The sequence below is a fragment of the Bison bison genome, unplaced genomic scaffold, assembly GCF_000754665.1.
Source record: "Bison bison bison isolate TAMUID 2011002044 unplaced genomic scaffold, Bison_UMD1.0 scf7180017864241, whole genome shotgun sequence".
Lineage (NCBI taxonomy): Eukaryota > Metazoa > Chordata > Mammalia > Artiodactyla > Bovidae > Bison > Bison bison.
In genome coordinates this window covers 2,970,226-2,993,251 of record NW_011494813.1, presented here as the reverse complement: position 1 = coordinate 2,993,251, position 23,026 = coordinate 2,970,226, and the positions used below count along the sequence as shown (strand labels likewise).

Below are 23,026 nucleotides of genomic sequence, written 5' to 3'. Positions count from 1 at the left end.
TGGATCATTTAAGAGCCTACAAACTGATATTATAATTCAGGAAACATAGTACAACATCACCTTTGATATATTGTATACCACTGTCCCTATAATTTCAGACAGACCTGTGTTATTTTATCAGCAAATAGAGTTCATTCAAACGGTGAACATATATTTAAACTGAATACCTTCTAATAGATGCTTTTGTTGAGTGATTATGCTCATACAGGCTATGACTGATTAAAGAAAATGAACGCCATATAGCTACTACCTTTTATGATTCTGTTTACATTTGCATTTTTCTGCTTGCTTGAAATCTCAGACTCAGTGGTTTCAAGAAGCAGCATGCTTTCCTGATTAAGGACACAAGTTTGAAGCCAAACTTCTAGAAGTTAAATTCAGTGCTGCAGCTGACCTCTCCTTAGCTTCCCTGTCAGTAAAATGTGGGTGATGATGACCCTGCCTATTCCCCTGGGCCTGATGGAAATGAACTAAGTTCATACACGAACAGTGCCTGGAATGACGCTTGGTACATGGTAAGTGCTCAAAATGCACGTGCCATCGTTACGGGTGTGTTTTAAGTCACTTCAGTCATGTCCGACTCCCTGCGACCCTATGGACTGTAGTGCACCAGACTCCTCTGTCCATGGGATTCTCCAGGCAAGAACACTGGAGTGGGTTGCCATGCCCTCCTCCAGGGGATCTTCCTGACCCAGGGATCGAACCTGTGTCTCTTGTGTCTCCGGCATTGGCAGGTGGGTTCTTTACCACTAGCGCCACCTGGGGCCATCATTATACTGGCATATGAAATATAAAAATCAACAAAGCTATATATTAAATGTTTCTCTGCATATTACTAAGAGAAAAATGTAGGGTACAGAATATCTTTAAGGAAAAAGAAAACTAATGAAAAGTATACATACTTGAATATGAAAAAACAAGTGCTCAGGGTACGTGCTATGTCTACGTTTATAGAAACAAGAAGCTCTGCTGGAAGAAACTAAGGCTAGGGAAGATGAAGGCGGTTTCATTCTTTTCTGTAAACCCTTGTGGATCTTTGTAACTTTGTCCATGCTCATTTATTATTATTCAATACATTTTAAAGATATTCATTAAACTTAAATTTATTTTGACTATGAAGCTAGAAATAAAATTGATAGCCATTAATCATCAATATCACCTCTGCTGCTACTGCTAAGTCGCTTCAGTCATGTCTGACTTTGTGCGACCCCAGAGACAGCAGCCCACCAGGCTCCCCCGTTCCTGGGATTCTCCAGGCAAGAACACTGGAGTGGGTTGCCATTTCCTTCTCCAATGCATGAAAGTGAAAAGTGAAAGTGAAGTCGCTCAGTCGTGTCCGACTCCTAGCGACCCCATGGACTGGAGCCTACCAGGCTCCTCCGTCCATGGGATTTTCCAGGCAAGAGTACTGGAGTGGGGTGCCACTGCCTTCTCTAATATCACCTCTATTCAAAAGTTAATCCCAAACTCATCCATTAAGCCATACAATCCCAATTAAATGAAGTGGAGAGATGGGAAACACATACAACTTTCTATGTCCTTTCCTCAACCATCTCCAATTTAAAAATTTAATCTATATGAAAGGATAAAGAAGTTGTGTACATACATACAGTGGAATATTAGCCATAAAAAAGAATGAATTTGAGTCAGTTCTAGTGAGGTGCATGAACCTAGAGCCTGTTATACAGAGTGAAGTAAAAAAGAGAAACACTAATATAGCATATTAACACATATATGGAATCTAGAAAAATGGTACTGATGAACCTGTTGGCAGGGTAGTAATAGAGAAAAGCAGAGATAGAGAACAGAGTTGTACACACAGCAGGCGGAATGAGAAGGTGAAAAGGATTCAGAGTAGCATTGAAACAGGTATGTTACCGTATGTAAAATAGCTAGCTAGTGGGAATTTGGTGTATGATGCAGGGAGCTCAACCCAGTGCTCTGTGACAACCTGGAGGGGTGGGATGGGCTGGGAGGTGGGAGGGAGGTTCAAGAAGGAGGGGACATATGTATACCCATGGCTGATTCATGGTGATGTATGGCAGAAACCAACACAACATTGCAAGGCAATTATCCTCCAATTAAAAAGAAAACTAGAAATAAAATTAAAATTTTTAATCTGTAAATGCTGATGTCCTTCAACTTAAACAAAGGAACTTATTATATTGATGGTCACAAAGGATACTTAAGACTTTACAGAAATAATGACTCACTTAAGCCACAAAAGAAGATGACATGATAAATGCCTGGGAGATATGTAAACTAATTAGCTCAATAATATATGCTTTCTGATCTTTATTATTTTTATACCAATTATCCATTATGTATACATATAAGAAAGAATGACATATTGGAATCCAAGTGTACTAAAACTGACTCTAAGGCATCCTGATTTCATGCCAGCTAACTGAAAAAATTAGTCAAACTAGTCATGAGGCACATGGGTGAATGTGAAAACACTGGATTTTTCACTTCCTAGAAACAAGTCTAAAATTCAAAGGTATGGCCACTGACAACATTCCTGGCAAGATTTTTTAAAAAAGTGAATTTTATAATCTCAATAAGGTTAACACCATACATTCCAGGGGTCGGGGGCGGGGGTAGTGGATGACAAATAAATGCCATCAAGACAACCAAGCACAGGAACCCCAAACATCTGTTTTGTTTTCTCACATCTTAATAGCCTGGCTATTTTAGATACAAATATTTGTTTTGCTGACAATGTTTCCAAAATGCTAGTTCAAATTTTGTTGAAATAGTTGCTTTTTGAGCTGAACAAACTGCAAACCCTTCCGAAGTCCAGGAGGCATCTGTGGAAAGGAGCAAATATGGCCTCAAGTTTTGCAAAACAGTTCATACAGCAAAATATAGGTAATATAGATGTGGCATTCACAGTGTTCCCTGCATTCACTGGGACGACGTCCGGCAGTTTAGTTTTTCATCCCATCTCACCAAACTCCTGTTAGAGTTCAGAGCTTTCCTGCCACTTAGCACAAGAATGTCCCCCGGTTTTTCATGAGCTTTGCTCTACTTTCTAGGCCTTGGCAAGGATCAAAGAAGCAGAGGGAACAAATCGTTTCCCATGCATATTGAATTCCCTCTTATACTGATTTTTCCTCTGTCACTTGAAATTCAATATTGGCAAGATTCCTGTACATCACCTTAACCAGTAAATTGTCTGCATGCAGTCAAAGCATGAAAAGGTAGATTTCAACATTAAGGTTTTTGTAAGAAATTCAAATGAACAAATCCTTTGAAAAAGGAACTTTTCTATGTGATCCATGCTAAAATTCTTAAATACATAATTAGCTTTTATTTCCATTTGATCTAAAATGATTATCATTTGGTTTTATCTCTCTCTGATTGCTTTGTACTACCCTAAAAATACAATGTTACAGGTGAATAGCCCTTTCATAAGAACGTGGCTTCAAAATTCCTGATCAACTTCAGTATTCAAGAGTTACATGCCCATTTTCCTCACCTGTAAAATGGAAACAAATAGTACTGACTTCATGGGTATGTTTATAAGATTACAAGTAATACGTTGTAAAGCTCTAAACACAGTAATTATACTTTTACTATGTATTATTATTATACTCACTGTCATAATAATTGTGAGATGTTCTAAGACTTTATGGACAAGAATAACGTTTTCAAGCCAATTTAATTAACTAATAGCACAGTAATTAGATTACAAATGAATACTCATATTTTATTTATACATATATGAGTCATATAATAAAAATATTTTTTAAAGAATGGCTTTTCTTTTTAGAAAAGTCAATTTCAAAAGTCTCTTCATGAATGACTCTCAAAGTGGTTAAATTATCTTTATCTCATTTTTTTAAAAAATGTATTCAGTTATGTTGGTAACAATATGACTTAAGATTTCAGGGTTCAGTTCAAGGAAAGAAAATATTCTTTTCATTTCAGTGGCTAAGAGATGATAGTATGAGAGCTTAGATGTTAGTATGAAAGGAAAACATCCTAAAATGTCCTTTTCTTTTTTCTTACTCTATATGTTTTTAAACACAGAAGAAAAATCATTAACTCTGCAAAGAAAAATTGTTTTAAAAATAAAAACATGTTCTTTTAACATTTTAAAAGTTATTTAAAATGAAAGCCATGATTTAAAAAATAAAGTAATATTGGATTTAATTTTGATGTTATTTTACAGTATTATATTTGAGCAGAGTTCACTCTGACCAAAATTTTCTTATAGTAGATAATAGAATGTCAATGTATTATGTAATACCCTTCTCTCAGAAACAAAACACATTCTCTATCTAATTGGGAAGATGTGAATAACTGGATGGCTGTAATAAATGATATATACTGTGCACTATCAAATTTCTAAGATTTTTCTCCAGTAAAGTGTATATAAAATATATGTCTCTTCAGAAGGTAAGGTTTCAATGATAGTGAAAATAAAAATATTCTGAACGAAATGAAAATAGAAAAAACCTATCGAATATTGTGGGATGCAACAAAAGCAGTATTTAAAGGGAACTTCACAGTATTAAATGTGTATGTTACGAAAGAAGAAAGATTTAAAATCAATTATCTAAACTTCAAGCCTTAGAAAAGTAGAAAAAGAGGGGCAAATTAAATCAAAAGCAGAAGAAATCCTAAAAATCCTAGAAGTCAGTAAAACTGAAAATAGGAAAACAATAGAGAAAAATCAATAAAACTAAAAGCTGGTGAGACGAGGAGAAGGGGATGACAGAGGATGAGATGGTTGGACGGCATCACCGATTTGATGGACATGAGTTGAGCAAGCTCCAAGAATTGGTGATGGACAGGGAAGCCTGGCATGCTGCAGTCCATGGGGTTGCAAAGAATCTGACACACCTGAGCAACTGAACTGAACTGAAAAGTTGGCTCTTTGAAAAAAACAAAAAATTAATAAATTTCTAGTTGGGTCAACCAAGACAAAAAAGAGAGAAGACACAAATTTCTAATACCAGAAATAAAAGAGGGGTCCATCACTAGCAATTCTATGGACATTAAAAGGATAATAAAAGAATATTCTGAACAACTCCATGCCCACAAACTTTATAGATCATAACATAAGAGAAAACCTAGAGTTTGGCAATGAGTCTTCAGGTACTAAACCAAATGATGTTCCATGAAAGGAAAAAAAACAAAAGTTCATTCAAATTAAAAACCTCTGCTCTGCAAAAGATAATGCTAAGAATAAAAAGACAATATATAGACCAGGAGAAAGTATTTGCAAAAGTACATGTGATAAAGGACATATCTGAAATATACAAATAACTTTTAAAACTCAACAACAAAACGACCTGATTAAAAAGTGGGCAAAAGATCTGAACAGATACCTCATCAAAGAAGATACACAGAAGGCAAATGATTATACAAAAAGATATACTCAACATCATATTTCATTAGGAAAGTGCAAATTAAAACAGTTAGACAACAGAACACACCTATCAGAATGGCCCAAAGCTGAAGGCTGACAAACCAAATGCTAGTAAAGATGTGGAGCGAAAAGAACTCTCATTCGTGCTGGTAGAAATGCAAAATGGTACAGCCACTTTGAAAGACCTTTTGGCAGCTTCTTATAAAACTAAACATACTCTTACCATACAATCTAGCCATCAGACTCAGGAATTTTCCGAGACGAGTTGAAAACTTATGTGCATATAAAAACCTACATGAATGCTTACAGTAGTTTTATTTATAATTGCCAAAACTGGAAGCAACCAAGATATCCTTCAGTTGGGAGTAGGGAGGCTGGCATTGCTAGTTGAAGAGTAGGCACAATTTTTATGAATTCAGTAAGTTAATTAAAATTGTGTTGAATGATCAATTTCACTATACTTCTCAAGGTATATGGATTCTTACCTATCTCCAAATGATATACAATTTTTTAAGAGTGTCAATGCATGACTAACAAATTCCTCTTTTTAAAATGAATGCAAAGGCACTGGTTTTAGTTTTTAAAACTTGAAATTATGCTTTCACATTCAAATTATGTTATTTTTAATGTATGACATATGTCTACTTAAAGGAGGATACAGCTTTCAATATTTAACTACAAACATATTAAAATAACTTATGAGCTTAAGATTCATGAGGAAGTACATATTTGTAACAAATACTGCATAATATCATAGACTTGAAAGATGACTATCGTGCATATAAATTTTAAAATGTAGAATTAAAAATAAATGAGTCCTGCGAATTCCCTGGCTGTCCAGCGGTTAGGACTCCATGCTTCCATTTACAGTTTCAGTCCACGATCAGGGAACTAAGATCCCATAAGTCGTGAGGCATAGCCAAAAAAACAATAAAAATATAAACTCCTCAATTGAAAAAATGAGTCCTTACCTATTCATATTGAAAAAAGCCCTTACAAGGTCATCTTATTTGTCCATTATGATACAACAATTCTATGAACAATAAAGAACGGATATCATGGAAGAACTCATGGATTGTGGATTCATCTGTTCTGTGTAATTCCATGAAACTGAAAGGCAGAAACTTAGTTATACATGAGATAATGACTAAAATTTAACTTTCCAGTATTGCAAAATACTGACTTTAAACCAAATAGACTATTAATAGGAAAAAAAAAAACCTGAAATAATTTCAACAAAAATAAACATGTTATTTTAACTACTGTTTCAATCTCAAAACAAAAATGTTATGGTATATGTAATAAATCATTCTTATAATTCTTTAGCTTAATGATTTTTACAGACTTTATCATCAATACTCTCTTGTCATCCATAATGTTCTATATGACTAGTAAGAAAGTAAAGTGAATGCCAAACAACTTAGGCTGAATCCACAGTCTTACTACAAATGTTTAAAAAAAAGATGAAAATTTCCTTGAATTTTTAAAGTAATCCACATTTCTTTTTCAATGTGTAAACTCACTGAACTCATTATGTAACACAAAAGGTTGATCCACTACACACACATTTTTAGTGGGAACTGCTGAATATTAAAAAAATCTGAAAAATATTATTTTTTCTCCACTTCAATTCATTCCTATTCTATAGCAATAAAGATACTGAAATTGAAATAAGTACCTAGAACACTAAGCATACATTCAAATAAAACCTAAAATAAATCATTTAATCTTAAAATAAAATTATATATACTTTTCAAAAATTATAATTTCACACTTTTTCCCATCTGGTGTGGCTTGGTGCCCACTAATCCCCTCTCTTTCACATGGCATCCCTTTTATAAACAAAATTCACTTAGAACAATGTCAAGTTTCAGACATAAAGTTTTATGATATGTCCAAATGGCCTTTTTATAAAGCTCTAATCAAACTTAATTTAAGAAACATGATTAAGTCTTCAGTTTGTTTTATACTGTGCTCTTCACAACCAAAATGTCATTAATTAAGTAAAATTATTCAGCTGTCTCCTTTTCTCAGTATCTTATTCCACAGACCCTAAAGAGTTTTTCTGTTTCACATTCACATATCTGTCCTCATTTCAAAGTTCCTTTTGGTCCTCAAGAACCTTTCATGACCCAGAAGATACGTGTAAAAACACAAGTTATCTCTAAATTTCAACAAACCATTATCTCTCCTCTTGATACCTACATGAAGTCAATGTGACAAGGAGAGACAGCAAAGTTCTACAGTAACTTCTACCAGACATTCAATTCCTTTTATAACAAAGTTTACTTAAGTGTGGTTATATAGATGTGAAGTCTAATTAAAATGCAGAAAAATACATATATGAGGTTTTATGAATACTGTTTTTATACATGTGAACTGAGTGAATATTATATCAAGCTACTTTTTAAAACTGAAGTATAGTCCATTGACAATATAATGTTAGTTGCAGGTGTACAGCACAGTGATTCAGTAGTAATATATATATATACACACACACATATATCTATATATTTAGCACAGTGATTCCATCTTATTTATATATGTCTTTTATATTATATATTCTTCTTCAGATTTTCTTCCCTTATAAGTTATTACAAAATATTGAGTATAGTTTTCTGTGCTTTGCAATAAATAGGTCCTTATTACTTATCTACTATATATACAGTAGTGTTAATCCCAGCCTCCTAATTTCTTACTTCTCCAACCTCCACTTCACCCTCTGGTAACCATAAGTTTCTTTTCTATGTCTGTGAGTCTCTTTCTGATCTGGAAATAAGTTCATCTGGATTTTTTTCTTAAGTTTCCACATATAAGCCATGTCATAAGATAAAAGCTCATTTTTTTCTTAAATAAAGGTAACTGGAATATGATAATCAAGATAAACATGTCTAGAGTTGAGATATGCAGCAGAAACTGTATTTATAGTTAGCTGGAATACAAGATTAAGAATGATTTAACTTCCAGAATGATTTAACTTCCTACTCTTGAACAAAACAGTGTCTACACCCATTTAAGAGAAAAAGTAGAATGATTAAACACTTAAAGGAGTTTTAAGGAGGATCATTTGCTAAGATTTACAAGGTAAACCTACAGTCAAAATTTAAATCAGCATCTATCACATAAAAGTTTTTTCTCCCCATGATTTGGGATAACCACTGAGAATTAACACTCTGATCACGTCATAGAAGTGAGTTACAATGAAAGACCATTTTAATATGACTGACTGGGCTCTGGCTTTAGGAGTAAAAGGCAAAGGGAAAAAACTCACGGCTTCTTTAAGGATAATAGTTCACTTCTAATCTATGAAAGGAAAGATTATATTTGTAAAAAGTTAAGGATGCAGGACTTCAGTGGTGGTAGAGTGGTTAAGACGCTGCACTCCCAATGCAGGGAGCCTGGGTTCGATTCCTGGTCAGGGACCTGGATCTCACGTGCACAACTAAAAGATTCGGTGTGCTGCAACTAAGATCTGGCACAGACAGACAGACATTTAAAAAAGTTAAGAATGCAAGAAGTACAAGAGGATATGTAAGAAACCCAGGTGGAGGCCAATTCAGAAAATTAAGCATACACTATTAAGAGTTCCAGAAAAAATTAATGGAGGGGAAGAAGTATTAAAGACACAGTAGGCAGACTTCTGGAGATAGAGTTTCATTTAAAAGGGCCCATCAAATGTACACTTGCTCCTTAAGAAAAGCTATGACAAGCTTAGATAGCATATTAAAAAACAGAAACATCACTTTGCTTTCAAAGGTCCATCAAGTCAAAGTTATGGTTTTTATAGTAGTCATGTACAGATGTGAGAGGTGGACCATAAAGAAGGTAGAGTGCCAAAGAAATTGATGCTTTTAAACTGTGGTGCTAAAATAGAGAGCCCAGAGACATATCCACGCACCTATGGACACCTTATCTTTGACAAAGGAGGCAAGAATATACAATGCAAAAAAGACAATCTCTTTAACAAGTGGTGCTGGGGAAACTGGTCAACCACTTGTAAAAGAATGAAACTAGAACACTTTCTAACACCATACAGAAACATAAACTCAAAATGGATTAAAGATCTAAACGTAAGACCAGAAACTATAAAACTCCTAGAGGAAAACAGGCAAAACCCTCTGATATAAATCACAACAGGATCCTCTATGACTCACCTCCCAGAGTAATGGAAGTAAAAGCAAAAATAAACAAATAGGATCTAATTAAACTTAGAAGCTTTTGCACAACGAAGGAAACTATAAGCAAGGTGAAAAGACAGCCTTCAGAATGGGAGAAAATAATAGCAAACGAAACAACTGATACAGAATTAATCTCAAAAATATACAAGCAGCTCCTATAGCTCAATTCCAGAAAAATAAATGACCTAATCAAAAAATGGGCCAAAGAACTAAACAGACATTTCTCCAAAGAAGACATACAGATGGCTAACAAACACATGAAATGATGCTCAACATCACTCATTATCAGAGAAATGCAAAGCAAAACCACAATGAGGTACCATCTCACACCAGTCAGAATGGCTGCGATCCAAAAGTCTACAAACAATAAATGCTGGAGAGGGTGTGGAGAAAAGGGAACCCTCTTACCCTGTTGGTGGGAATGCAAACTAGTACAGCCACTATGGAGAACGGTGTGGGTATTCCTTAAAAAACTGGAAATACAACTGCCATATGACCCAGCAATCTCACTGCTGGGCATACACACCGAGGAAACCAGAACTGAAAGAGACCCGTGTACCCTAGTGTTCATCGCAGCACTGTTTATAATAGCCAGGACATGGAAGCAACCTAGATGTCCACTGGCAGACAAATGGATAAGAAATCTGTGGTACATATACACAGTGGAATATTACTTAGCCATTAAAAAGAATACATCTGAATCATTTCTAATGAGGTGGATGAAACTGGAGCCTATTATACAGAGTGAAGTAATGAAAAATACCAATACAGTATACTAAAGCATATATACGGAATTTATAAAGATGGTAACGATGACCCTATATGCGAGACAACAAAAGAGACACAGATGTATAGAACAGTCTTTTGGACTCTGTGGGAGAAGGCAAGGGTGGGATGATTTGAGAGAATAGCATTGAAACATGTATATTATCATATGTGAAACAGATCACCAGTCCAGGTTTGATGTATGAGACAAGGTGCTCAGGGCTGGTGCACTGGGATGACCCTAAGGGATGGGATGGGCAGGGACGTGGGAGGGGGTTCAGGATGGGGAACACATGTACACCCATGGCTGATTCATGTCAATATATGGCAAAACCCACTACAATACTGTAAAGTTATTAGCCTCCAATTAAAATAAATAAAAAAAAATAAACTGTGGTACTGGAGAAGACTCTTGAGACTCCCTTGGACTGCAAGGAGATCAAACCAGTCAATCCTAAAGGAAATCAAGCCTGAATGTTGATTGGAAGGACTGATGCTGAAGTTCCAGTATTTTGGGCACCTGAAGCAAAGAGCCAACTCATTGGAAAAAGACTTTGATGCTGGGAAAGATTGGGGGCAGGAGAAGGGGATAACACAGGATGAGATGGTTGAATGGCATCACTGACTCAATGGACATGAGTTTGAGCAAACTCTGGGAGATAGTGAAGGACAGGAAGCCTGGCATGCGGCAGTCCATGGGGTTGCAAAGAGTGGGACATGACTTAGTGGTTGAACAACAACAACCAAATATTGTGAAGTACAAAAAATGCCCACTCTCAGAAACATTGTTATAAAATCCACAGTAGGTCATGAGTGGGAAAGGGTAGGCCAAAAGAATCACTATCTTCCATGATTGATCCTTAGAGGCTATTTGATTTTTTGAAAAACATTAACTAGTTCATGATGATGAACATTAAATTCAAGATGATGTCATTTATATTCATATGCCAACACTTTAGTTAAAGTTACAGTTAAGCATCCTAGCTAAATGTTTATAATTATACATCCAAAAAGCTACATATATACCCTGAAAATGGAGTACATGTACAACTAAATAAAATCTCATGTATTTTTACATGAGATCATATCTCATCTTATTTCATGTAAGTTTCAAGTTTATAACTTCATATGAAAGCTTTTAAGTAAATAAGTAAAAATAAAATTAATGTCACAATCATGCTGCTTGACTAAAGGCCTTGCTAAAACTTGCCAAAAGTGTGCAACCATTGTCATGAATATATGATTGTAGAAAAATGCATTTAAACCATCAGAAATACAGCCTGCAGGACTAATCAAGGCAAATCATTACCTGCTGCGGGATCTGTAACTGCTTGGCTGGTAATGCCGGATGGTGGCTCCTGAAGCTGGTAAGTGGCATTTGTGGACGGCGTTGTTGGGCTGCTGTTGCTACTCGTCATGTAATGTGCTGGATACGGTGAGCTGTTATAATACTGTGCATACTGACCCTGGCCGAAACTGGGATAAGATGGATAGTCCTACCAAATTAAACCACACAAGAACAACCAGTCAGAACACAGCTGCTGCCTTCTTACATTTCAGAGTATAACCATAAATACGTTTGCATCTCTGTCTTCTCTGAATTCACAAAGGAACACACAAGCACACACTGACTGAAATGCGCAGACATGCAAACCAATTTTAGGTAAGACTGGATTCCCTCTTCATATTTCTTCTATTTCAGGTTGCATTATTAGGTAAAGTTTAACCAATCTGAAAACCAAATGACTCACTATGTAGGACTGCTAAAGACATTTTTTCAAGAGCAAAAAAATCTATCAGAAAGCTTAAGAAAGCTCTTGATTTTCCTCATATAAGAAAATCAGCTACTGCACTTTTTTTTTTAAATTTCAGAAGTCAACCTGGCTTTTAAAATTACCTGCTGTGAGCTGTTAAATCCAGAGGAATTTGTGAGTGAATTATTTCCTGTATATAATCCTGATGATGTTGTAAAACTGCTACCTAAAACAAAATGAAAAGAAACATGGGTGACTAAGCCATGTCGAGTAATGTGTCTACAGGAAATTATTATTTAGATAAAGCAGAGCTGGAGTTCATAGAAATGCATTTGGTTTATCTTGAAACCAGAATAAATTGCCATAGCTAAAATTCTGGTTTCATAAAACGGCTGACAATTTTAGTATCACTATACAACTGAGAGTTCATAAGTAAAGAGGTTTAAATTTCTAAGGACATGAGGAACTCAAACTATGGATGAAATTATGTATTTGTGTAAAAATATCAGATACTTAGCTTTCCATTTCAATTTGTAAAATGCACAGAATTTTCACATCTTTACATTAAATATGATTATTGTAAAGTAGTGGGATCAGATTAGATGATCTTTAAAATTCCTGCTAGCTCAAAAACTATGATGCTACTTCCAAAAGTTCAAGATGCTTTCCAACTGGTACTTGTTATCTGAATGGCCCATGGAAAAAGCTGATTATTTTATTTCACAGAAGAGTAAATGGAAACACTTAAGAGTATCTGATAAAACAAAGATCAGAGAGGAACATGTGCTGTGTAGGTAATACTCTATTTGTCGAATGTCTCTGTGCTAAAAAACAAACAGCAGAGTTGTGCAGGATTCAAACCAAAAAAGCAAATCTTAGTTTTCTCCTTCAACAGATTTACCATCTTTTTGTTTAATCATGTAAAGCAACAATATACTGTTTTTTTTTTTTATTGAAGTATAATTGATTTACAATGTTGGGTTAATTTTTGCTGCACAGCAAAGTGACTCAGTTTTATATATATACATACCTTCTTCTTTATATTCTTTTCTATTATGGTTTATCTCAGGATATTGAATATAGTTCCCTGTGCTATGCAGTCGGACCTTATTCACTCATTCTATATAAACAGTTTCCATGTGCTAATCCCAAACTCTCAATCGATAGCTCGCTCACCCCACATTCCTCTTGGCAACCGCAAGTCTGCTCCACGTCTGTGAGTCTGTTCCTGTTTCGCAAGTAGGTTCATTTGCATCATATTTTAGATTCCACGTATAAATCATATGATTGTCTTTCTCTTTCTGACTTACATCCCTTAGTATAATCTCTAGGTCTGTCCATGTTGCTGCAAATGGCATTATTTCACTCTATTTTATGGTTAAGTAGTATTCCATTATGTATGTGTGTATATGTGTGTGTGTGTATATTCAGTTCAGTTGCTCAGTTGTATCCAACTCTTTGTGACTGCATGGACTATAGCATGCCAGGTTTCCCTGTCCATCACCATCTCTCTCTATATACATATATATGTATGTATGTATGTATACACACACACACACACAGCCCATCTTCTTTATCCATTCATGTCAATGGACACTTAGGTTGTTTCCATGTCTTGAATATTGTGAATACTGCTGCTATGAACATAGGGGTGGCATGTATCTTTAATAATATACTATTTTTGACTATCATTTTAGTGAAGATTTTTAAAAGGCCAGGGATTAGCAAATGTATAAAAAAATGGCATTTGAACACAAAACAAATTAAATAAGACAAGCTACTGGGCTACTTGGTCATAGTCAAGAATTTTATATACCGTTTTAACCCAGTAATTATATTGCTAGGCTTTTACTCTAAAAAAAAAAAAAAAATCATCTATACTACGAGGTAGTTAGCAAAGATGTTCTTCAGTGTTGTTTCTAATAACCAAACACAGAAAGTAACCCCGAGTCCTTAATAGACATTATTCAGAAAATGGAATATTATGAAGCTGTTGAAATAGTATCATAATGACATTTAACAACATGGGAAATAGTTGCATACTAATTTTTTAAAACAAAAACTTAAGCAATGAAGATGTTCTTTGTGATCTCATTTGAAACATTTGAACAGCATAGAGTATTTCTGAAAAGCACAAAAGTCTATGGAGGGGTGCAATCTATGGTCACAGAATATTTGTGGAGCCAATGATCATTTTAAAATTTTCTACTCAGAACCTGTGTTACTTTTGTAAATAGGAAAACCATTTTTTAAAATAAAACTTGCAGCAAAGGAGCAGTCTAGGCAGTAAATGTGTTGGTGGTTTAAGGAGGATGCCTTCAGGTATGACGTGCTAGTTAATATACATTAATTATGTACTTGCTTACTGAACATTTAAGTATTGGCCAAAGAGTCAGAAAACCGTAGAGTTTCCAGTTCATTACTTATGAGCTGTTTGGACTCTGGACAAATCACCTAACTGCTCTAAGATATAATTTCCCTAGCTGCAAAAACTCTATTTCATAGGCTTCTTAAACAGATCAAATGAAGTTTTGGAAAATATAACGAACAAGCCATAGTAACACACAAATGTTCAGAACCATTACTGTTTATTCCAGTAAAACTTTATAAAATTCTCTACTGTATTTATGTATCTTCTCCCTCTTTTGACTTTCCCAAACTAGAGAAGTATGGCAATATCTTGCATATCTAAAATTATTTTATCAAGTATCTACACACTTTGAAAAACCAGTCAAGGACTCGCTATTTTTATTAAGAAAAGAAAATATTTCCTAAGGTACTTTTAAATGTTATCACAGAATCATGTTCGAGGTTTCGTTTGTAAATTTTAGGAAGACCAGTTGTTCAAAGTTCCCAGAACACCCATTATAGAAAAGCAGAAAGTTCTCACACAACTAATACTTATTCCACCATTCAAAAGTAGGAGTATCACTAGGTAGGTTTTTCATATTGTTCATCTGCATGTGGCAACCACACAGTCATTAAAAAAGTATTGAATACTGGGCTCATGGTGATAAATACATGAGGAAAGAAGAATGATTAAGATACAGGCATGGACCTCTAGGGCTTATCAGGTTAACATTAGCTTTTTTTTTCTTTTTAAACAATGGACTTCCTGGGCATATGTATTCCTTCTATATATCTATAGATCAGGGAAAATTAATATTAAATCTATATATCTATATAAATATATGACAAACTTATAACGAACATTTAAAAAATTCCTTGTAAAAAACTCAAATTTATTGTGGATAAGAGTGTGACTATCAATACTTTTCAAACTTTATTACACACATTTGATAGAAAAAATTACTCTGGGTTATGACTTGTGACTTTCATTTCAACTACACATTTTTGGGTTTGACTTGCTACTTTTATTTATACTACAAGTTTTTGAACAGTAAATACTGACCTCAATAATCCCCATCCACTGAGAAAATGAATAAGATATAGAAAATATATTTTTTAAATGGATGTTTTTGTTCCATAACTTACTCCCTGGAACAAAGTAGAAAAGACCATGGAAGCTCTACTGGCACATATAGGCCACTGGGGTCTGACCATGTAAATCACAGCTCAGTACTCTTAATGGTACCCAAGTGACTTCCCAGACTTCATGCTACTTCAGTGACTGTACATTAGCTGGAATTCACCATAAGTTACACTCATTTACTGGCTGACTGCAGGCTGAGATTCCATTCCGTTTCATATGCAGGAGCAGGAGTTTAACGGCACTCCAGTGGCCTACGAGACTTAATGCAACTTCCACAAGGATCTATGTCAGGCAAAGGCAGACAAGCTGGGGAGAATCAGGCTCAGGCAATATTAATTTTTAACCCCCAGAATCAGACCAGTAGGGCCTCCCCACCCACCTCCATGTGTGACAGAGAGCTGCTCAACTTTTAGTCCAGGCCACCAGCACTGGATGTCTTCAAGAACCTCCTTTCCTAGCTTCCTGCCCAGCTTCTGGCTCCCTCGAGCTCATTCTCCACACCAGCAGTAGAATACTTTCTCTAAGGTCCACATTTCATCTTCTTACTCCCCTGTTCAAAAAGTAACGCCCCCCAATACCCTCAGGATCAAATTCAAACTTATCAGGGCTTATTTATTAGGCCCTACCTGAGCTTCCCTGGTGGCTCAGATAGTAAAGAATCTGCTTGCAATGCGGGAGACCTGGGTTCAATCTCTGGGTTGGAAGATCTGAAGGCGGGCATGGCAACCCACTCTAGTATTTTTGCCTGGAGAATCCCCACGGACAGAGGAGCCTGGTGATTACAGTCTATGGGGTCGCAAAGAGTCGGACATGACCGACAACTTAAGCACAGAACAGCACGTGGTGTGAATTCAGTCTCTTAGATTTCTCCTGTCTCTTCCTAGGAATGCTGACCACACACCCACACAGATACACACTGCAGCCTCACACATAATTTCTTATACTAAGAAAGGAATCACACTCATCAGGCATTTACAGAATGGAAGTTTCTCAGAGACTGTTGTGGGTATTGTGGCCCTTGAGCTGGGCTAAACAAAGCTCACAGGGAACAAACAAAGTGAAATAAAAGTCCCTCAGTCATGTCTAACTCTTTAGGATCCCATGGACCATAGTTCACCAGGCTCCTCTGTCCATGGAATTCTCCAGGCAAGAATACTGGAGTGGGTTGCCATTCCCTTCTCCAGGGGATCTTCCTGACCCAGGGATCAAACCTGGGTCTCCAGCATTGCAGGCTGTTTCTTTACCATCTGAGCCACCAGAGAAGCCCCAGGGAACAAAGTGTCCCACTCTAATAGCTGATCTGATTCAGACTGGGTACCAGTACGACCAGATGAATTTCACCAAAGCTTAGAACACCAAAAAGCAAAGGCAAAACAGCAAGGACAATACTCCCAAAAAAGCTTCTGTGTGTATAGCTACTAAACCCACTTCCTACTCTACACAGGCCTGGGAGACAAGACACAATTGTGCAGAAGGCTGCCATGTACCAGACTTAAGTATGGATGGTGCAGGGGAGAAAGGGCGAGACATGACCAGGAAAAACAGACTCCCTTCTTCCATTAGGATCCATCCTCTAAGACAGCAGACCCGAACCATTTTGGCACCAGGGACTGGTTCCATGGAAGATAATTTTTTCACAGACCTGGGGTGGGGGGTGGATTATTTCAGGATGATTCAAGTGCATTACATGTATCTTGCACTTTATTTCTATTATTATTATATCAGCCCCACTTCAGATCATCAGATGTTAGATCCCGGAGGTTGGGGACCCCTGCTTTAAGATAGTTTCTGTCCGATTCATAAGTCTTCATTTACAATGTTAGATCACAGAATTAGGCTTAGTATTGAGAATTCATTTATCAAAATAAAATACAGAAGTATTTTCCTTTCTAGACACAAATGATTTTACATGAAAAGTCATCTCCAGATAAAAAGAGAACAAATATTCTATGATAAATTGTTTGACATTTTGTGTAACATTATATCATTAAAATTCCCCAAAGTAGAAAGAGCTCCCATTTAGAACCCATTATTTCTCACTCAAGGAGTTTGACAGAGTTTGGTTCAAATGGAGCTCCAATAATGCTCAATATTATTCTTGGTAGAGTTGGGAATTAAGTTACCTTCCGAGCAGGGTGGCAGTGGGACACTTTCTTTCCCATTAGTGAAAAGGAAAATCTTACCTGTTTAAATAGTTTATTATTGTTAAAAAAAAAAAAAAATCATAGCCATTATTCTTTTCTGGCAGGGAGAGGAGAAATTCCTTTCCTGACTAGAACACTGGAAAAATCTTTCCTTTCAGAACATCTCTAAGACAAAATTAATATTCATTCCATTGTTGTTGTTGTTTTTTTTTTTCTTTCTATTTTTTGGCTGAACTGCACAGCATGTGGGATCTTAGTTCCCAAACCAGGGATTGAACCCATGCCTCCATTCATTGAGAGTGCACAGTCTTAACCACTGGAGCACCAGGGAAGTCCCTCCATTGCCTTCTTTTTAAAGTTAAGAACTTTTATATTCTGAATGGAAAGATTATATATGCTATGGAAATAAAAACTTTTCAAATTAGTTCAGTCCACAGCATGTATGGGCACATCTAATTACAGGCACAGTTACTATCCTAGAGGGTACTATGGACCCAAAGAAGCCAATGTCATGAGTCTATCCCTTGAGGAAAGTTTAAAAACACACAATCTCATGAAAACACCACCATGAAATATCAGCTTGTGTTACCTATGTAGGCACTGTTAAGTTCTGACAGGGAGCTGCTCAGTCAATGAAATGAAAACATCTAGTTTGACTCGGAAGGACAATACAGAGAAAATACACAAAGAATGTCAAGAAGGGTACTCTTGGCTGGGGGTGAGGATAAACTATCCAGAGGAGAAGATCCAAGAGTGAGAGGTTTATAGCCCAGGAGAAAGAGAGACTCAAGAAGGGTGACAGAAGTTTCCTGATCATTTAAGAAAAGAATAACAGTTTAGGAAAAGAAATGACATTCTTTATCAGAAAAACCCAGGGATCTGAATGTTGATCATACTATATTAGGACATAGGAAATGTTATGATTTCTGATTCTCCTTTTAAGGATTGCAGGAGGTGGGGGAAGCTGTTATAAATGCAAAGATACAACTGGAGCTGGAAAAGGGGAGTTGGGGTTGGAGGTGCCCAGGGGAGGAATATGCTGATCAAGCTACTTCCTAAGGCTTGCCCGTCCACAGCTCACTACATGAATTCAGGATGTTATCCTGAAAACTCATTCACTGTTGCTCCTCTTACTTAATGCTTCCCTCTGTCAGTCCCCATTTCCCATCTTTACGATCTGGCTAAAGTCCTGTCTTCCCAATCAGCTTTCCCAGACAGTTCTTCTCTGCATTGACTTGACCTCTGGGAACGTAAGCTCAAAAATAATCGATACCATTGTTCTTGTACTAAACAAGCCTTCATTGGTCTTGTTTTCATAATGACAAGTTCCTTAAGAACATGTGTTATATTTATTCACCTGGCTCACATGAAGAGGGCTTCCCAGGTGGTATAGAATTTGTCTACCAGGCAGGAGACGTGGGTTCGATCCCTGGGTCAGGAAGATTCCCTAGAGAAGGAAATGGCAACCCACTGCAGTATTTTTGCCTGGAAAATTTCAGCGGACAGAGGAGCCGGCAGGCTACAGTCCAGGGTATTGCAAAAGAGTTGGCACAACTTAGTGACTAAACAACAATAACATGTGGAGAAGAAGAAACTGTGTTCATTTCAGGCCTTTGAAGAGCTTCATGGAGGCTCCAGCAGGAGACAGAACTAGTTATTTGAGAGTTCCAATTCAAGATGGTAATGACAACAGCATCCAGAGACGACACAACTCTCATAATTAGGTATAGGAAGAATGGAAACCTTTCCACAATTTTTTTTTTTAATATGGTGAAGGTAGAAGGCCATTTAGAAGGGGGATCTGAAGGCCCAACAGACAAGAGGAAAGAAAACACCTCTCAAGTTCCTTATTTATTCGGCAACAAAAACAACAGTGGGGAAAGGAAAAAATAACCATATAGCAATTGTTTATTTCTCAGGCTTTTATCAAGAGGACACACACTTTGCTTATTTCTTTTAAACTAGATGGTGGTGTATAAAGGCTTATCTTTAAAAAGTAGATTATAATTACTACTTCAGATACAAATTATATGAAGAATATTAAATGCAGGGCCTATAAGCACCTTCTGGAAGGATTTAAAATGTCTGAGTTTCCAGAAAGAAAATCCCACAGAGTTTAAAATCCAATAAAATCTTAAACTGACTAAAGCATCATGAATTTTGAACAGCTCATAAAATCTCACTGATCTAGCTCAGTCAGATATCGATGTATCACCAGTGCATAGGTGCTAAGTCACTTGAATCGTGTCCGACTCTTTGAGACCCTATGGACTGGTATCATGGGTATATGAATGAAAAGAAGGGACTCGGTTGCAAATGAAAAATTTCAAATTCAGAATGCAGTAACATTCTGTGTGTTTACCACCCATTTATACTTCAGGATTTCCATATCCATTGTCTCAGGTTATTTCCCACATCAGTATGTGAGATAATAATAATTATTATGGGCCACCTGTCACTTTCTAAAAAGCAGAGATAATGGTGATTTCCTGGCCCAAGAACCCTGAGTTAGGGAGTGGCCATTAACTCCACTTTCAGGCCAGTGTTCACCATTCTACCACACCAAATCCATCCTTTACGTGCTCTGACTCAGTAATGCTGAAGTGAGTTATAATATTGTGAAAAGTGGTATTTTTATTTTAGTTTTTAGTACTGAAGTAGAGTTGACTTACCATGTTGTGTAAGTTTCTGATGTACAGCAAAGTGAGTAACTTATATGTATATTAATACATATTCTTATTCATATTTTTTCCATTATGTTATTGTAAGATATTAGTTTCCTGTGCTATCCAGTAGGTCCTTGTTTATCTGTTTTGTATATAGTAGCTTGTATCTGCTAATCACTTATATGCAGAATCTAAAATATGATACAAATGAACTTGCTTACAAAACAGAAACAGACTCACAGAGGTAAGAAAACAAAATGAGGGTTACCAAAAGGAAAAGGAATAAGGGGGGGGTTGAAAAGTGGTATTAATTTTTGGCTACACAAACATCACTGACACACAAAGCAAGAGACAAGGGCATCTGAGAAATTTTTCATAAATGAATCTGGAAACAAACGATCTCATTTCTAAAAGACTTCTTCATTATAACTCTTTTGAAGCTGGTAGATAATTTTAAAAGTAAATTATACAGTCACCCAAAAGATAGTGTATCAGAAAGACTGGCTTTCTTCTTGTCACCATGAGGGGTTCCTACAGGGAAAGGGTGGTGGTCTCGTCAACCGTAACAAACAAGAAACAGTCCTGCTAGGAGACCCTGTGTGGCCACCCGGTTCTATAGGTGCTAAGCAATTATAGTTTAAAACTAAACTGATCCTTCCAAATCTTTATTAATAAATCCTAAGTACTTTTCATAGTTAAGAACCCAGTCTATGTTGATTTATAACATGATTTAAAATGATAAATCAACATTTTGTGTGTGATTTAACCTAGAGAACACTGCCCAGCTATAACTTCAAAAAAGTTCCAAAAAAAAAAGGTAACATATAGGTCAAAGGTCTACTTCACAGAGAACAAGGACTCGCATTAAAAACCAGAATCCCAGCCAACATAAGAATGCTGGAACCTGCAGGGGCCTGTCTGTACTTACCATGTTTTAGAGCATTTTCTAGCACTTACTCAGCAAGCAGGATGCTATTTGTCCCCCGTGTATTTTCACAAAAGTCCATTTGCTTTTCTTCCCTGGCCTCTTTGCCATGGGCTATGTCCATCATCAGGCGCGATCTATGTGGCAGAAGTCGGCGCAGCTCCCTGGGGAAAGGCCTCTGAAGGCCAGATGGGCTACTTTTTAAAACCAAAGTTTTCTTCTTTTCTTATAAGAAGGATTTTAAAGGACCAAGCCAAGGACTATTCTTTTATATCTCAGTAATAATTTTTCTACGTCAAAGATAATTTTTAACTAATGTCATAAAGATGGCAAAGCCTTAATATTTACCTTTATTGATCTATTTCTCTATATTTTAATAAAAACCAGTTCATACAGACAAGAATGTGGATACTGATAACTAATTACTGCTATTACTGACTTCAAAAGATTTCCCTACAATTTCCAACATTTGTCACTTGAAATAACATAAGATGCCAAAATACGTAAAACCAAATATTACTGCTAAAAAATCAACTTAAGTAAGAAAAAAAAAATCTGCAATGCAAAAATTTCCACAAACTCAAATATAAATGTGAGCAGACTGGCAAAGCAATTAAGAGAAATTGTGAACAATCAGGGCGAGCTGAAATGGCAATTCTCCAATTATAACTTTCTTCTGTCACTTTATGCCAGAAAGTGCAAACTTCAAATGCTTTATCAGAGCAGATTATTAAAAAGGTTTAGTAAATACTTCCTTAAAACTGTATATTTGCAAGCTAGGAAAAATATCATTTCTATAGGTAATGGAAAAACTTTAATAGTATATTTTGCTAAGCCATTTTGAAGTTCTAAAAGCCTAATAAACTGAAAGACTTCAGCTATATATTCGAAAAACTACAGACAGGCAGACCAAAGAAAATCAGGGGGTTGCCCTTATTAGATTATTATTGGATGGTTCCCACTTGATAACAAGCCCTAGAGCAAGTAAGCTTCAGAGAACTATGGAACTGTCACCCTTCCCCGTCCCATTAACAAACCTCTGTCCTTATTTATGGCCCTTCCTCACTGGGTGGGCCTCCAATCTCTTTAACAGAACAAACAACATTATACACTGAATACAAAGAGGGAGTTAGAATTTGCCGTTATTTTCTCCTCTAAGAGAGAGCAATAAAGCCTAAAAGAAAATAAACAAAGTAGGGTTTCGGGCATGTACATCTGTGTAGTCCCTCTCATCTACCTAGGCAAATCCTGACACCTTCTTGCTACAGAATGACAGAATGTCCCCCACCTCATTGCTATTCTGGGGCAATAAAGCACTCAGAAAGGCGTTCTACACAACCACCGCAATTCTCCAACACCTCCATCCACTCCACCTACGACCGTGAACACAAGGCAGGACTGCTTTGAACACACCACGATAATAAACTAATCAAGGATTTTACGATGGGTAAATTCCAAATTCATTTCCCCAAACGAACAGAATTAGAGTCGTTATGAATCTTAACTTCTAACTGCCATTGTGATAGAGGCCTTTCCATGCCCAGCAAAACATTCGTGTATTTCAGACATCAGTTCAGTTCAGTTTAGTCGCTCAGTCATGTCCGACTCTTTGCGACCCCATGAATTGCAGCACACCAGGCCTCCCTGTCCATCACCAACTCCCGGAGTTTACTCAGACTCACGTCCATCGAGTCAGTGATGCCATCCAGCCATCTCATCCT

The 23,026-nt window shown here is 36.4% G+C and overlaps 1 protein-coding gene across 10 annotated transcripts in view; it reads right to left on the bottom strand.

Annotated features, from left to right (window-relative positions):
• EYA1 (EYA transcriptional coactivator and phosphatase 1) overlaps positions 1 to 23,026 on the bottom strand; it is a 361,166-nt gene that overhangs the window by 110,714 nt on the left and 227,426 nt on the right. For all 10 annotated transcript variants that reach the window (XM_010846960.1, XM_010846962.1, XM_010846961.1 and 7 more), the window contains 2 exons: positions 12,221 to 12,303; positions 11,633 to 11,819 (listed from right to left, as the gene is read on the bottom strand). In XM_010846960.1, the coding sequence (XP_010845262.1) occupies positions 11,633 to 11,819; positions 12,221 to 12,303 (270 nt within the window). The remainder of the gene's footprint in view (positions 1 to 11,632; positions 11,820 to 12,220; positions 12,304 to 23,026) is intronic.